This window comes from Brassica rapa, chromosome A06 (genome assembly GCF_000309985.2).
Source record: "Brassica rapa cultivar Chiifu-401-42 chromosome A06, CAAS_Brap_v3.01, whole genome shotgun sequence".
NCBI classification, from domain to species: domain Eukaryota; kingdom Viridiplantae; phylum Streptophyta; class Magnoliopsida; order Brassicales; family Brassicaceae; genus Brassica; species Brassica rapa.
In genome coordinates this window covers 26,620,797-26,635,493 of record NC_024800.2, presented here as the reverse complement: position 1 = coordinate 26,635,493, position 14,697 = coordinate 26,620,797, and the positions used below count along the sequence as shown (strand labels likewise).

The 14,697-nt window shown below is 34.2% G+C and overlaps 5 protein-coding genes across 8 annotated transcripts; 2 read left to right on the top strand and 3 right to left on the bottom strand.

Annotated features, from left to right (window-relative positions):
* Positions 1 to 1,705: 1,705 nt before the first annotated feature.
* Positions 1,706 to 4,005, top strand: LOC103827547 (probable xyloglucan endotransglucosylase/hydrolase protein 27). Its single transcript, XM_009103055.2, has 4 exons — positions 1,706 to 2,041; positions 2,124 to 2,224; positions 2,382 to 2,590; positions 3,247 to 4,005. Exons 1-4 carry the CDS (start codon positions 1,858 to 1,860, stop codon positions 3,752 to 3,754), a joined length of 1,002 nt encoding a protein of 333 aa, XP_009101303.1. The 5' UTR covers positions 1,706 to 1,857; the 3' UTR covers positions 3,755 to 4,005.
* An 836-nt stretch (positions 4,006 to 4,841) lies between these two features.
* LOC103827546 (pentatricopeptide repeat-containing protein At2g01860) lies at positions 4,842 to 6,405 on the top strand. Its single transcript, XM_009103054.3, has one exon. It carries the CDS (start codon positions 4,937 to 4,939, stop codon positions 6,320 to 6,322), a length of 1,386 nt encoding a protein of 461 aa, XP_009101302.2. The 5' UTR covers positions 4,842 to 4,936; the 3' UTR covers positions 6,323 to 6,405.
* On the bottom strand, positions 6,367 to 7,198 carry LOC103827545. 2 transcript variants are annotated; one of them, XM_033273372.1, is made up of 2 exons: positions 6,839 to 7,198; positions 6,367 to 6,808 (listed from the first exon to the last, which is right to left on the bottom strand). In XM_033273372.1, the coding sequence occupies exons 1-2, from the start codon at positions 6,944 to 6,946 to the stop codon at positions 6,425 to 6,427; spliced, it is 492 nt and encodes a 163-aa protein (XP_033129263.1). In that variant the 5' UTR covers positions 6,947 to 7,198; the 3' UTR covers positions 6,367 to 6,424. The 2 variants fall into 2 exon arrangements, with proteins under 2 accessions (XP_033129263.1, XP_009101301.2); XM_009103053.3 differs by having other exon boundaries at positions 6,367 to 7,198.
* A 35-nt stretch (positions 7,199 to 7,233) lies between these two features.
* On the bottom strand, positions 7,234 to 11,392 carry LOC103827544 (purple acid phosphatase 7). The gene is made up of 7 exons (XM_009103052.3): positions 10,884 to 11,392; positions 10,010 to 10,166; positions 9,812 to 9,919; positions 8,358 to 8,485; positions 8,131 to 8,259; positions 7,914 to 7,978; positions 7,234 to 7,717 (listed from the first exon to the last, which is right to left on the bottom strand). The coding sequence occupies exons 1-7, from the start codon at positions 11,061 to 11,063 to the stop codon at positions 7,522 to 7,524; spliced, it is 963 nt and encodes a 320-aa protein (XP_009101300.1). The 5' UTR covers positions 11,064 to 11,392; the 3' UTR covers positions 7,234 to 7,521.
* A 241-nt stretch (positions 11,393 to 11,633) lies between these two features.
* LOC103827543 (purple acid phosphatase 8) lies at positions 11,634 to 14,379 on the bottom strand. 3 transcript variants are annotated; one of them, XM_009103051.3, is made up of 8 exons: positions 14,090 to 14,316; positions 13,355 to 13,482; positions 13,035 to 13,191; positions 12,800 to 12,907; positions 12,592 to 12,719; positions 12,308 to 12,436; positions 12,168 to 12,235; positions 11,634 to 12,061 (listed from the first exon to the last, which is right to left on the bottom strand). In XM_009103051.3, the coding sequence occupies exons 2-8, from the start codon at positions 13,379 to 13,381 to the stop codon at positions 11,845 to 11,847; spliced, it is 834 nt and encodes a 277-aa protein (XP_009101299.1). In that variant the 5' UTR covers positions 13,382 to 13,482; positions 14,090 to 14,316; the 3' UTR covers positions 11,634 to 11,844. The 3 variants fall into 3 exon arrangements, with proteins under 3 accessions (XP_009101299.1, XP_018515471.1, XP_009101297.1); XM_018659955.2 differs by lacking the exon at positions 13,355 to 13,482 and having other exon boundaries at positions 13,035 to 13,205; positions 14,090 to 14,315; XM_009103049.3 differs by lacking the exon at positions 13,355 to 13,482 and having other exon boundaries at positions 11,745 to 12,061; positions 14,090 to 14,379.
* Positions 14,380 to 14,697: the final 318 nt, after the last annotated feature.

The window sequence follows — 14,697 nt, the reverse complement described above, 5'->3', positions numbered from 1 at the left end:
TATAAAATATAAAATAAACATGGCCAACTTTGAGTCGTTGACAGCGTTTTCGGTACAGCACCGTTTACTTAGTGCATTCATTGGCCCATAGCCGCGGCGCCAAACATTACGTTTCAGACCTCCCGCTCCACACGTTTATTGCCATATGTCAATCTTTAAGACCCGCGTTTCCTCACGCGATTCTTACTTTATGGAGCCGCTTACCTTTTTAAGTCTACCGTTAAAATTTTCAAATGTCTCATTTACCTCTCAGGTGTCAGATATGTAATACCACTAGATGGTATTCTACAATAAATGGCAAACGCGTGTATTCACTTAACGGGAAGGGGTATTTCGGAGAATGTGTCATCAGGGACGGTGTATTGGGACGGCTAAACCAATCCAACTTTAATCTTCTCCGTTATGCGCTTTATGGGAAATTTCAACTAATAAACTAAAAATTAGTATTTAAAAACTGAAAATTCAATGATACGCCTTTTATTTCTGACCCCGAAAGTCTCAAAATAAATTGTTTTTTAAACCCTAATGATTCGCCTTTTCTTAAAATGAACCCCGTTTGTCTTCGAGGAGAGATCTCTGGTCCACAGTTTTTGATATACAACTAAAATTTATATTCTTCTCTTTCCGGTCTGTATTATGATTTTTTTCTTTTCTTTTTTTGCACTTTATCCCTCTTCAAAGAAACCTCTACAACACGTAAAAAGGAAAGACACAACAGTTTGAATATAATTCACATTAACGAATACACTATTAGTCTATTAGTCAGAAAAAAAAAGAGAATACACCACGAGGCAGAGTTATTCAGTTATACATTTAAGATTTTGTAAGAATACTGTTTATTTGACATGTTTGCTTACAGAGTTTGGAATTTCTGTATTGTATATTTAAAAATGAAGTGTTGGTTGAACAGAGCTGACACAGCACCTGTGACTATTTGTCGGGACACATGTGTAAGAAGCAAAGCCCTTCATGCTTTCTTGCTTCTCTTGTTTTTGCCTTGACGTCTTTTATATGTCGATATATTTATTTTATAAGTATTAATTTAGATTTAGATCTCATATTAGTATAATTTTCGTCTGGAAAAGTAAAAGAAAGTTGATGTGCACAAAAATAAGCAATCATGCCAATGCTTTAGGATCATTACTAGCGATACCAAATTTAATTTTTGCAATGAGTATTTTTCTCTCGATTGTATCCACATTCAAAACTATTCTATGGTTATCAATTAAACAACACGAATTTAGGCTCATTAATGTAATTGCGAGACTTGAAATAACAAAATGTTATTTTTATTGATTAATACGTAAAACTACTTTTAGTCGCATGCAAATTACCTAACTACTTAAATATTAGTACATTAATAAATAACCCTTTTCTCATTTTTAAAAAATAAATACTAAAAAGCGAATCATTGGAGAATATTAGAAAATATTAATTTTGATTGCTATTAAAAAAAATTATTTATTTATGTTCTTCAATATATTTTTTGTAGCTTAAATTTGTAAATCAGGATAGTTCTTAAAAGATATTTTGTTACAAGATATATCCAAAATGTACAGATATTGTAATCAATTTAGGATTTTTAATTTATTCAGTTTTCGCTAAAATCTTGTCACCGCGTAAAATACAGACAAATTAAAAGGAATATGGAAAGAAAAATATTTTGAAAATCGTAAATTACAAAATATAAACCCACCCAAAGCCAGATGGAAACCTCATATTCATTTTCTCTCTCTCTTTCTCTCTCTATACCTAAACATATAAGCTCTTCCACGCAAGCTCTTATCTCTTCCTCTTAAATCTTCCCTATACTCCAGACACACGGAACCGTTTGGTGCTACAGATACCATCCCTAAAATGGAAACTTTGAGTCGTTTCTTAGTGTTCATGTCTCTGTTCTCCGGTTTCGTTTCTGGATTCACTCTGCAAAATCTTCCAGTCACATCTTTTGAAGAAAGTTACACGCAGCTTTTTGGTGACAAGAACTTGTTCGTTCATAAAGACGGCAAAACTGTCCGGTTAACGCTCGATGAAAGGACCGGTATGCTTTTAAAAAATTTCCTCTGTTTCAGGTTGTTCTTTTTCTCGGTTTGGTGATGATTTAATTTATTTCCTCCTTACAGGTTCTGGGTTTGTCTCAAATGATCTATACTTACATGGATTATTCAGCGCTTCAATCAAATTGCCTTCTGATTATTCAGCTGGAGTAGTTGTTGCCTTCTATGTAAGTGAAATATTTAGCTTAAGTTTAAAGCTGTTGGGTATGGCTAGAACTAATCAATTAAATATATTTTTCTAATAAATATGATTAATTTCACTAATATTTATATTGGGACTAGGATTTTAATATAGTTTTTTTTTGTGATTTGTAATATTTTCAGATGTCAAATGGAGATATGTATGAGAAGAATCATGATGAGATTGATTTTGAGTTTCTTGGTAATATTAGAGGAAAAGAATGGAGGATTCAGACAAACATTTACGGTAATGGAAGCACTCATTTGGGAAGAGAAGAGAGATCTAATCTATGGTTTGATCCAACCGAAGATTATCATCAATATAGTATTCTCTGGTCTGATTCTCACATCATGTAAGTTTTAAAATGGAAAACTCCAAATAACCATTTCTCTGTTAGTTCTCTGTGTTTGTTTGATTGTCTTAAATAAAATAAAAGAACCTTAGAGTATTGAAAGTAGGTTAGGTTCTTGACCCCATTTGGTTTAATATACTTCAATGCCATCTTCTTTTTAAGGAAAATTCAAGTGGGGCTTAATGTTTTTTTTTTGTTATGCTTTAATTTCTTGATGGATTTAAATTTTTATTTCTTCTAATGGAAAGTTTTGTGATGCTTGGGACATCATTTGCTTTTGTTCCTGTCGATTTCAAGTCTGTGAGCCCCAAGAATGGTTTACAGCTTTTGATTTTTGGCATCAACAAAAATCCCCTACGGAGTTGTATTTTCCTTTGGGGGTCCAATCCATGTTGAGAATCTTTACTTAGTTCATCAAAAGCTGGAGTTTATGCTAAAAATGTTATCTTTTGTGAGTTAAAGTTTTCTTGGTATCGATCTAGATCGTAATTTCCTCCACTAAAGTGGCATCGATGACTCATACAGAATCTAACTATGTTTATAGATTTTTTTTTTAATTTTTACCAAATATGTTTATTTTTGTATAAATAATCCTTTTTAGCTTATTATTTTTTTGTGGGAACTGATCAAAACTGTACGTCTTTTGTGTTATGCAGATTCTTTGTAGACAACGTTCCTATCAGAGAGGTGAAGCGAACAGCGTCGATGGGCGGTCACTTCCCATCAAAGCCGATGTCTCTCTACACAACAATATGGGACGGTTCTAAATGGGCAACTAACGGTGGCAAGTACGGTGTAAACTACAAGTATGCCCCTTATGTCGCGCAGCTCACTGACTTAGTCCTTCATGGCTGCGCCGTGGACCCTATTGAGCAGTTTCCTAAGTGCGACGAAGGAGCAGACGAGGATATCCGTGCGGCTCAGGAGATTAGCCCGTCGCAGAGGGTTAAGATGGGCGTTTTCAGGAGGAAACACATGACATACTCGTATTGCTATGATCGGAACAGGTACAAGGTTGCTCTACCTGAGTGTGTGGTGATTCCCGCGGAAGCTCAGCGGCTTAGGGTTCATGATCCGGTCACTTTTGGCGGGATTCCGAGGCGTCACCGCTACGGAAAGCACCGGAGCAGGAGAAGCCGTGTTGTTGGAACAGAGTCGATATGATGCAACATATAGCAGTAACATGGGTGTTGGATGAGATTTGGTGGGGGGTTTCTATAATAAGTCCATTTTTATTGGTATTTTTATTTTATGTTCAGTGCGTTTTCACAGTTATAGTGGGCATTTTTGTCATTTGTTGCTTGTATATGAAATAAAATAATTTATTTATTTATTTGAGAGATTTGGGGTTTTGCAATACTTATATGATAATGTGTAGTTATTGTTTTTGTGGATACATATTCCGTTTACGAATATTTGGGGGGTTGTCATTTCATTATCTGTTGATATTTATTGTCATTTTCTTGTTAAGACAATCTTCGGTTTTTATTTTAATTCAATTTGGGTATTTTATAGACGAAAGTTTTGTCTCTCTTCTGCTTGTTTTATCCAAGGGGTCCAGTGAATATTATTCGATTTAATTTGGTGTGGCCATGTTCATGCACATATGTATATACATGCGATGACAATTTATATGCAATCATTAAGTCGGCCCGAAAGCATAGCTGCATAGGGGTAGTTATGTTTCAATTTGTCAAAATTTGGGTAAATTTTTTTAAAATTGTTTACATTAAGATTTCCGAAAAACATATGATAACTTTGTGCTGGCGATAATGATACTTTTCACATTTACATAAAATTATTAGTGGAGTAAACAATTATCGGTTTTTGGTTCGAATTCATGAATCATTCTAAAATCAAAACAAAAAACAAAAACAAATTTGGCTTAGCTCATTATCAATGTCGAGTTTCGCATTTTAGGGACCATCTCTAAAAAGAGATAAAGACTTGTGAAAAACTGGCATCAGCTCAGTTTCTCATTGTGTTGTTTTAGGCGATGCCTTTGTCCGTCCTGCCAGCTATTTTCCCACTGGAAACCTCCACATGCTTCCAAAGGTCCTGCCACGCAGCTAGTTCTTATCCCGAAAGGCGAAAACAACCTTTTCTCTTTTGCTTTCCCGAACCGGGTCAGGTCAGACCGGTGGTCTAATCGGGTGAGTTCGAGTCGGGTTAAAAATATTCCGGGTCGGGTAAAATAATTATTCAAAAAAAAAAAAAAAAAGTTCTTCTTCTTCTTTTTTTTTTTTTTTTTTTTTTTTTGGTCAAAAAAGTTCTTCTTCTTCTTCCTCGTGTTCTCTCTCTATCTCTAAACCCTAGCTGTTCCCAATTCAATTAAGCTAGGTTACGATGATGCATTGTCCTGTCTCTTCGTCACTTATCTTCCAACCGAGCAGAATCAAAGCAACATCAAAAGTCTACGCAAAGAAGAAACTCACCAAGAATCTCCGTAACCCACGCCGCACCAAGCTCCCTCCTGAGTTCGGTGTCAACTTGTTCCTAAGGAAACCCATCACAGAACCCTTGTTACCACTACAAGAAGAAGAACCTGAAGAGGAGCTAGATGTCTGGGAACCAAACGAAATCGAGGCAATCTCATCTCTTTTCCAGCAAAGAATCCCTCAAAAACCAGAGAAACCACTTCGAGTCAGGCCTCTACCACTCCCTCAGCCTCACAAGCTACGACCTTTAAGCCTCCCAACTCCAAAGCCCAACAACCTCAAGAAACCACTCGTGCCATCATCATCGAAAGACCCGACCTTTCTCATCACTTTAGCTAGAGACATCAAACGCTTACCTTCCCCTGAAGCAGACGTCTCTCTCGTCCTCAACAAATGGTCCACCTTCCTCCGCAAAGGCTCCCTCTCCACCACCATCCGCGAGCTCGGCCACATGGGTCTCCCCGAGAGAGCCTTACAGACTTACCGTTGGGCGGAGAAGCATCCTCATCTCTTCCCTGACAACCGCATCCTCGCGTCCACCATCCAGGTCTTAGCCAAGCACCACGAGCTGAAGCTTCTTAAGTTCGACAACACCTTGGCTAGCAAGAGCGTTATCGAGGCGATGATCAAAGGCTGCATCGAAGGCGGGTGGCTGAATCTCGCCAGGAAGCTTTTACTGATCGCTAAAAGTAACAACCGTGTCCTCGACTCGAGTATCTACGTTAAGATGATTCTTGAAATTGCTAAAAACCCTGATAAGTACCATCTTGTTGTTTCTCTCCTCGACGAGTTGGAAGATAGAGAAGACTTGAAGCTGAGTCAGCAAGACTGCACGAGCGTGATGAAGATCTGTGTGAAGCTTAAAAGGTTCGAGCTCGTTGAGTGTCTCTATGACTGGTACAAAGAATCAAACAGAGAGCCGAGCGTTGTGATGTACACTACGATGATACATAGCAGGTTTTCGGAAGAGAAGTATCGTGAGGCGATGAGTATGGTTTGGGAGATGGAGGAATCGAACTGTCTTCTTGATCTTCCTGCTTATAGAGTGGTTATTAGATTGTTTGTGGCGTTGGATGATTTGGGAAGAGCAATGAGATACTACTCTAAGCTCAAGGAAGCTGGTTTTACTCCGACGTATGATATTTTTCGCGAGGTGATCAGCGTTTGTATAGCGGCTGGGAGATTGACAAAGTGTAGAGAGATATGTAAGGAGGTTGAAGATGCTGGATTGAGGTTGGATGCAGACACTTCGTTTAGGTTGTTGCAGCTCGAAAACCAAACAATGTCTCAATAAAGTATTAAAGACTTTTTGCACTTGTGTAATAGAGTTTTGTGTCCTGAGATATAACAAATGATATGATTATGTAAGCATAGAAACACATTGTGGGTTTACTGTTTAAAAGTTTTTTTTAGGAGAAGACGAAAGTGGAAACTGGACAAGTTCAGAATCAGACATAGCTATTATCGTGTCTGCTGGAACTGATTCTGGTCCATCCATGGATGGTTTAATAACTGTAAAGAACAAAATATTATAGAACAAAGTGAAAGCTAAGAGAAGAAAAGCTGTAGTTGTGAGGAATGATCCGGACATCTCAGGTGGTTCTTCGAACATGAATGGATCCATTGATGAAGAACCTCCACTACTTGTTCTGACGACGTCCGATGATGTCTTGACGAAGGTTCTTGGTTTTTCATCGGCTTGAGATTCGATTTGTTGGTCGAGCTGTTTCAGAGCTTCTCTAGCTTTATCTCTATCGATTTCGAATCTTTGTGAAGAAGAAGAAGAAGAAGAAGAAGAAGAAGGAGGTGAGTCGTCTCTTTCAGTGGCTCTGACAATACCATTCAGATGTTTTTTCTTCTTCTCCATGAATCCGCCATGTACGTGCCAATTAAGAGACTGTATCGCTAACACCACCATTCTCTGTTTCTTTTCTTCTACGGCTCCCTGTGATGATAATAAATGTTGTGTGTGTGGTGGACATCGTTGTTGGCAAAATTGTCAGATACCACAGGCTTCTTAGGGGATTTTTATTGTCACTTTGATGATTATGGGCCTTCAAAATAAGGCTTTAAAAGCCCATTTGAAAAATACTTTAAGGCTTCAAATAAAAATGGTATGATATTTATACACTCCATTTGATCAAATCCTAAGGTCATACAAAATATTACAAAGTTGATTGAAATAAGAAACAATATAAATCACAATAACTTGAACCTTGTTTTGATGCTCTTAGTTAAAAGCCTTATTTGATCACACAATTTAGCAATTTTATAGAATTTTATAGAATTGCAATAATTTGAAGCAGCAGAAGATCAAGAAACCAATGATGTGCGCATCAGGTGGTCTCACATATTCCGCACAACAATCGAAATGGATAAATCTCTTACAAATAAAAAATCTCAAATTAAAAGTATGTTTGAATCACTCTCTCTCTAGCTCTCTCTCTTTCTTTTTAGAGGAATGATCTTTTAAAAGTGGCCAAAAGTTTTGGATTATTTGGACAAGGTGAATTGGTGAAGAACATTGCCGGAAATATCATAGTAGATGAACTTAGCTTGAGAGTGAGTAATGTGAAGAGACATGAAACCTTGTCCGTCGTAATAAAGTTTTAGTTCTTTTGGATCCCACGGCAGAATAACTCCTCTCCATGCCTTTGATCCTCCTCCACTTGTCAGAAATTGAATCCCACTTCACCAATTCCAAACAATGAATTATTTAGGTTTTGTCTGAAGTAGTAACCATTTAAACTTAACTAAGACTTTGACTAATCTAGATTCAAATAAAATTTGTTTAAAACAAACTGACTTCGTATTTTCTTTTTCATTCAAGAATGTAAACCAATACGATCCCTATTGATGAAAAGAAGAAGTAAATAGAACTTTACCCGTCAGACCCAATGTGTTGCAAGCAATGATCATGTCCGTTCATGTACACGTCCACTTTATTTTCCTTCAATAATAGTAAATAAAAGAATTACGACAAAAGTACTAAATAAATATTTCATACAAAAAGTTAGTAATAATAAATAACAACTAATGATCTAATGATTGTTAAATAATTACCTCTAGAGTTGGAAGTAAACAAGAAAACAATTAATTTACCTCTAGAATTGGAAGAAGTTGATCGACAAGCTCTTGGGTCACACCATGCTCACCTGCGGTTTTGATCCCATGATGTCCCACGACAAATTTCCATGTGGCACGCGACTTTTTCATCGCTAAATCTAAATCCTGATATTTTTAATAGCAAAAAAATAGAATTATTAGACAATATTATAACCAAGAAGGAGGTTTCTGACTATTAATTTTTCAGAAACAAAATGTATTACATGTAAGAGGTTGGAGATATATCTATCCCTGGGTAACACGTTGCTCCAATCATAAGTGTGATCTTCTGGATCTGTGAAGTACTGTTCTACAAATGGATTTGTATCCACGAAGAAAAGCTCCACCATTCCTATAATCACCAAAACAATTATCATTAATCAACCAAATTGCGTAGTAATTGATATTATTATTAGAGTGAATGAAGTAAAGAAGAGGTAGAGGCCGAAGTTAACAAGACTAGGCTGATCATTTCTATATAAGAAAAGAAGAAGAGCTGGAGAGTCAAGGCCACATTCATCAAGATAAGGCCAAAGGCCACCTCAAAACTATTGATATGAATAAATAAAGAGAAGCATAAAGTAGCAAATTTGATTTCACAGGACTTTACCAAATTTCAAGTGTAAATTCAAATCTGTAGCTAGCCCTTGGGTGAGTTTGGCTGGGGTGTTCCAAAAAAAAGAAGCTAGTTCTTTGGTGTTGATGCATTATTTTATCTAATGTGTTCTTTTGTCATTTTTCTCTCTTTTTATGGCCTATTTAAAGGTTGTGGTTGTTCTGTCTTGTAAAACACACATAAATAGACAAGTACTCTCATCAAACTTGTGCTCTCTCTTCTTTCTTTACTTGTGTTTAATCAATGCTCACAATATATGATATTTAGGAGTCATGGTTTAGAGATTCTCTTAAGGCAGCCTAATACTTTTCAAACACTAACTACACTCTTCTTCACAATTATTAAACTCAAACTAGATATCCTCTTCTTCATACAACTGGTTTACTCACTAGTATAAATGGTTGTAGTGTTGATTATTTGTGTGGATTCAATCACAAATTGGTTATCTCTTCTCTAGTTAAGGATGAGTACATATTGTGTGGGTAAAAAGGAGATTCAGTCACAAGTTGACTGAATTCTCTTTTGATATGAAATAACTCTCATGAATTCCAACAATTATACATATTAATGATTTAATCTGTATATAGAACGTTATTTTTCTTGGGTTGTTATTTGTAGTTAACTTATAAAGATAGTAACGTATAATACTCATACAACCTTGATTAGCTTATATATTATGGTTATATACAAAATTACTCAAAAATAACCAAACCAATCAAAAAGTTAAACTTATCTATTAATTTGGTTACAATGTATTATACTTGCTTAAATCCGAAAAATGAAAACGAATATGGAGCTAACTAAAAAACTTGAATCTAAAAGTGTTTAAAATATATTGCTATAGCTCGAATTTCAAACTTAATTATGAGTTTAGACGTACCAAGGCAATGCATATTATGCAACAGTACATTTCTAAGTTTGAAGGCCAGTTTTTTTAATTTAAAAAACAGTACATTTCTAAGTCAGAATCCAAGAAATATTTTGTGTCAAATCCAACATCACCGTCATTAACCTAATATAATGGATACATAAAAAGGAAAAACGAGAAGAAGAAAAATGAACCTGAGCATAAGACAAAAGATCTGCGACAAAACCATCTCCAATCTTTTTGGGTAAGAACATGACTTAGTTGTGCTGAAACATTTCCTCTGTAATCATGGTTCCCCAAAACTGCGATAGTATCAGAGTTTGAACCCACGTTTATTATTCAGAGATATCACACAGAAGTATTAGTCAATCATTAAAAGGAAGTCATATTACCAGAATACCACTGTTTTTGGAGACTAGGATGAGTGTAGATATGAGAGAATGAGGCTTCAAAAGCAGGATCAGTGTCTCCTTTTAAACCGTCGTCATAGAAATTATCTCCCACTGATATCACATAATCTATGTCTAGTTGCTCTCCCACAATTCCCATCTGCCATTTTCAAAAATTTGTTATATAGATTTTTTTTAGTAAGGACATTTGATCATGTCGAGGTTTTCTAGAATTTAAAAATATCTGGGTGCACTAATTTTTTTAATTAAATCTACAATAAAAGTTAATATTGAATACAAAACAAAAGTCGTCATAGTTAGGATATGTTAGTTTTATTTATTTGTTTAGTATTATTTTGAATCAGAACTTAAGCTTCTTTCTTTCATCACTTAGGGAATATGCTTTGCAATGAAACGTATCAACTCTTCAACTACAAGGATATTTTCAGGAATATGTTGTTCAATCATTTTCCCGAAAAAACCGATTTTTTAATCAATTCAATGTATATGTATTGCGTAGAATGAATGACTTCCTATTATGAAGAACTGTACGCACCATACAAATAGATGCCCAAAGGTTAAATGATTTAATGGAAAAACAAACAAACAACCAGATTAAAACAAAAACACATTTCCACTAAAAATCAAACCTAATCATTTTGGTGGTATATACAGTACATAGTCCGGATATAAAATAGTGCATTTCTATCCTACAACCAAACATCAGAAACATAGGTTGCATCCTTCAAGTTAATTTTAATCTTTTATTGTTTTTTTTATTAACCAATCTATTATTGTATTTGCAGCCTTGAACACGCATGTATATGCTTTTACACTGTCAAACGTTGTAGTCGTGTTTTTATATATTACTAGTTACCTGATGAGCAACGAGAGATTGATTAAAACATCCTTGTCGTCCCCAATCTCCGACGACCAGAATATTCAAAGAGCCATCGGATTTCGTCACCGGATGCTCCAACCTTTCAAGCTTTGACAAAGAACCATCGAAGAAGATACATAGAATAAGAAAAATCAAACGTACGCTGAACATCTTCATCTTAGTTCTTCTTAATTGTTTTCTCTGGTCTTAAGAAAATCAAGAAACCGAATGTTTATATTGAGAGAGAGAAGTCTAGGTGCCAATTAATATTAGATGAATTCGTAAGGAAATCATGGTCCATCAATTATTGAAGAAGTCATATAACCATTTTACTATGTAAATTAAAAAGACTTTGAGTCTTTAAAGAAATTAAATAAACGATACAGCTTTTGCTTATGTAATATATTTATTTAAGGTCTGGGCGATACTTATTTACGCGTTTTCGTCAAAGTGTTTATCTTACATATTTTTTCTTTTCATTTCTAATTATGTATACATGTATTTTTTTCCCTATTTATGTATGGTATTATTATTAAAATACATGAATAAAATCTTTGAAATTTTGTAATAACTAATAAAATATCCTTGTGATTTTTTTAAAATAAAAAAATTAAATAATTTAAAATATCTAAATATAGTGGAATAATATACTACTAATAAATTATCCAAAATAATATGCACACTTTAACACAAAATCAAAAAGGCAGTGCGCCACGAGAGGAGAACCATGCCCATCTGCTTCGAATATAAGAAAATGAATGAAATAATAAACAAGTTAAGGGGATAGACATATGTCCTTAGTCTACATGTAAATTTCCCTTTCTCATACTTTATTATCTCGATAATAGTCACACATCATTAAAAATGATTATGTCACATGAAAAACCACCACCAAATATAAAAAAACAATGAACTACTAATATGAATATTTGGTTCTCAACTTTTGTAATCAGATCGTTTAGATATCAGTATAAATCCCCTTCTTATAAGTGTTCCATCGATGCAGAACGCGACCGAATCCATCGTAAAAAGCTACACGCAGTTCTGCTTCCGATAGATAAACCGACATGAAACCTTGTCCATCGTAGTAAAACCTCATCTCTTGCGGGTTCCACTCATTCACATCCCCTTTCCACGCCTTGGACCCACCGCCACTTGTCATAAATTGTATTCCACTGGAGATAACACAAAACATGCGTACCATTTTGTTTTTAACCCTCTTACGTTACATATAGAATCCATAATTAATAGATACATTGATTAATACAAAGTATGAGTCACCTGTTAATGCTGCTTATGTGCTCCAAGCAATGATCATGCCCGTTTATGTAGAGATCCACTTCATTAGCCTAATTTCCAAGAAAACAAAGTCTTTCATGTTTAACATTACGCAGTTTGATTTTTATTATGGTAAAAATTACCTCAAGGATAGGTAAAAGTTGTTTTTCAAGCTCTTTCGTGATACCGTGATGACCTGCACTTTTGATTGTGTGGTGACCTACTACTACTTTCCATTTCGCCACTGATTCTTGAAATGACACATCGAGATCCTATAATTGTATATATCTTTGACAGAGTGATTAGTTTTATCAATTTTTAATAAAAAAGATTTTAAAATAAGATAATGACTTAGAAATATCTATTAATACTATTTCAATATAGACTGTCAAAAAGCTAGGGTGTGAGAGAGTACAAAGTTAATTACCGCTAAGAGATTGTTAAGATACTTGTTTCTTGGTAATACGCCGCTCCAATCATAAACATGGTCCTTTGGTTCATCAAAATATTTATCTACGAACGGTGTTGTGTCTATGAAGAAAATATCGACGATATCTACAAAAGGATTGTTTGAAGTAGTTATTATATATTTCAAAATGAAAATGATATTTACTTTCTGTTGTTAAGTTAATTACCGGCATTAACAACGTAAGATCTTAAACAAACCCATCGACAGTCCAAATCCTTCAGTATCGGGCTGATTTGTGCATCGACGTTACCTCTATAATCATGATTTCCTAATACTGGTGATAGATAGAAAAGAGTAAGAAAAAGTAAATATAAAAACCTCGTTATAAAAAAGATAAATATAAATGATATATAGTTCAATTATTTTCTCTTACTTCCAGTTGGAAAAGATAGTTTACTTACCATTATACCATGGCTTTTGTAAGCTGGGTGCTGTGTAAATATTGGTAAAAGAATCTTGAAATTGACAATCATATGGACTTGTTATTCCGTCATCGTAAAAGTTATCTCCAGTCGAAATGACGAAATCGATATTTAAATTCATTCCTGTTTTTCCCATCTGAACAGAAAGAACTATAGTAGTCAAAATGATTAGTAAAGTAAATCAAAAAGGGGTAAATATATATAATATGAAAACAAAGATGACGTATACTATTACTAGTAGAAATAGAAGATGCAACGCAAATAATTTAAGATTATTAATTAGCCCCGCAACATTTTATCTTATGCAGTTTTAATAGGAAGCTCATTAACACACACAAAAGAAAAGTTGCGTAAATAACAAAGATAATATAAAATCATCGTTCTCCTCTCCACTTTTTTTTTTGTCAATTCTCCTCTCCACTTAAACCTGTTATTTAGACATCTAATTTTAAAATATTAAAATTTTAAATAAGACTGAAATTACGTTTTCCATGCAATAAGTTTATTACTTGTCGGTTACTTCAATAGCCTAATCAGTAATTTACTTTAGAATGCATTAGACGTCAAGAAAACACAATATTACACGCTTCTCTCGCTTAAGATTTAAACTATCAGCTATTACTCCTTCCGTTTCATAATAAATGATATTTTAGAAAATGTTTATTGTTTTAAAATATATGTTATTTTAATATTTTTATATTATTTTTAATTTTATTAAAAATTGTATAACTAATTAGATTATTCAGTAATTTTTATAATTGGTGTAATGATTTTTTAACTATATTTTTAAAATTATGTTTTAGAATTTTTTTTTTTTTTATCTTTGTGCATCAATGCAAAACATCATGATTTATCTAATCATTTTCGTCTTTTCTTCTAATTCTTCTCAATTCTCATATCAATTCTAACCAGTAACCACGCCGTATAAGAGAACTTGAAATGAGCCAACTTACAAACAAGGATGAAAATATTGATTCTGGATAAGGCATACATATACACGCATATACATATACATATAACATATCTTTACGTACCTGACGAGCTACTTGAGACTGATTATAAGAACCTCTTCTTCCCCAGTCGCCGACAACGAGAAAACTGAGTGTACCATCGGATTTTGGTGGTTGAACCAACCGTCGTAGCTCCGCCCTAGAGTTATACACCGATAATAAAATGATCAAACAGAAAACAGAAGATGAGAATTTTATGGGCTTATCTCTCATGGTATCCATTGAAAGACAAGCTGGGGGTGGTGGTGGTGGATTTTTGTGTTCGTGTGGCTTTGTGTATTTATAGGACCTATGTGGTCAATTTTTTTTTTTTTAAATTAATCAATGTAAGATTGTGAAGTTTGTACCTCATAAACTTGTATATGTTACCTCATAAACTTGTATATGTTAGGTGTTTTTTTTTAAACTACATGTTAGGTATTTAAGAAAATTTATAGGTTGTAACTTGTAATAGTCACTAGCTAAAAGCGTATATAAATCTTTATTATCACTCACTGCTTGATGGTTTTATATCAAAAAATTAAAAAACCATGATGCTGTTAATGATAAAAATCTCAAATAAAAAAGGTCACAAGTTATATATTTGTCTTTTTGTTTAGTGTTCATCAAAACTTTATCATCATTCACCGCAA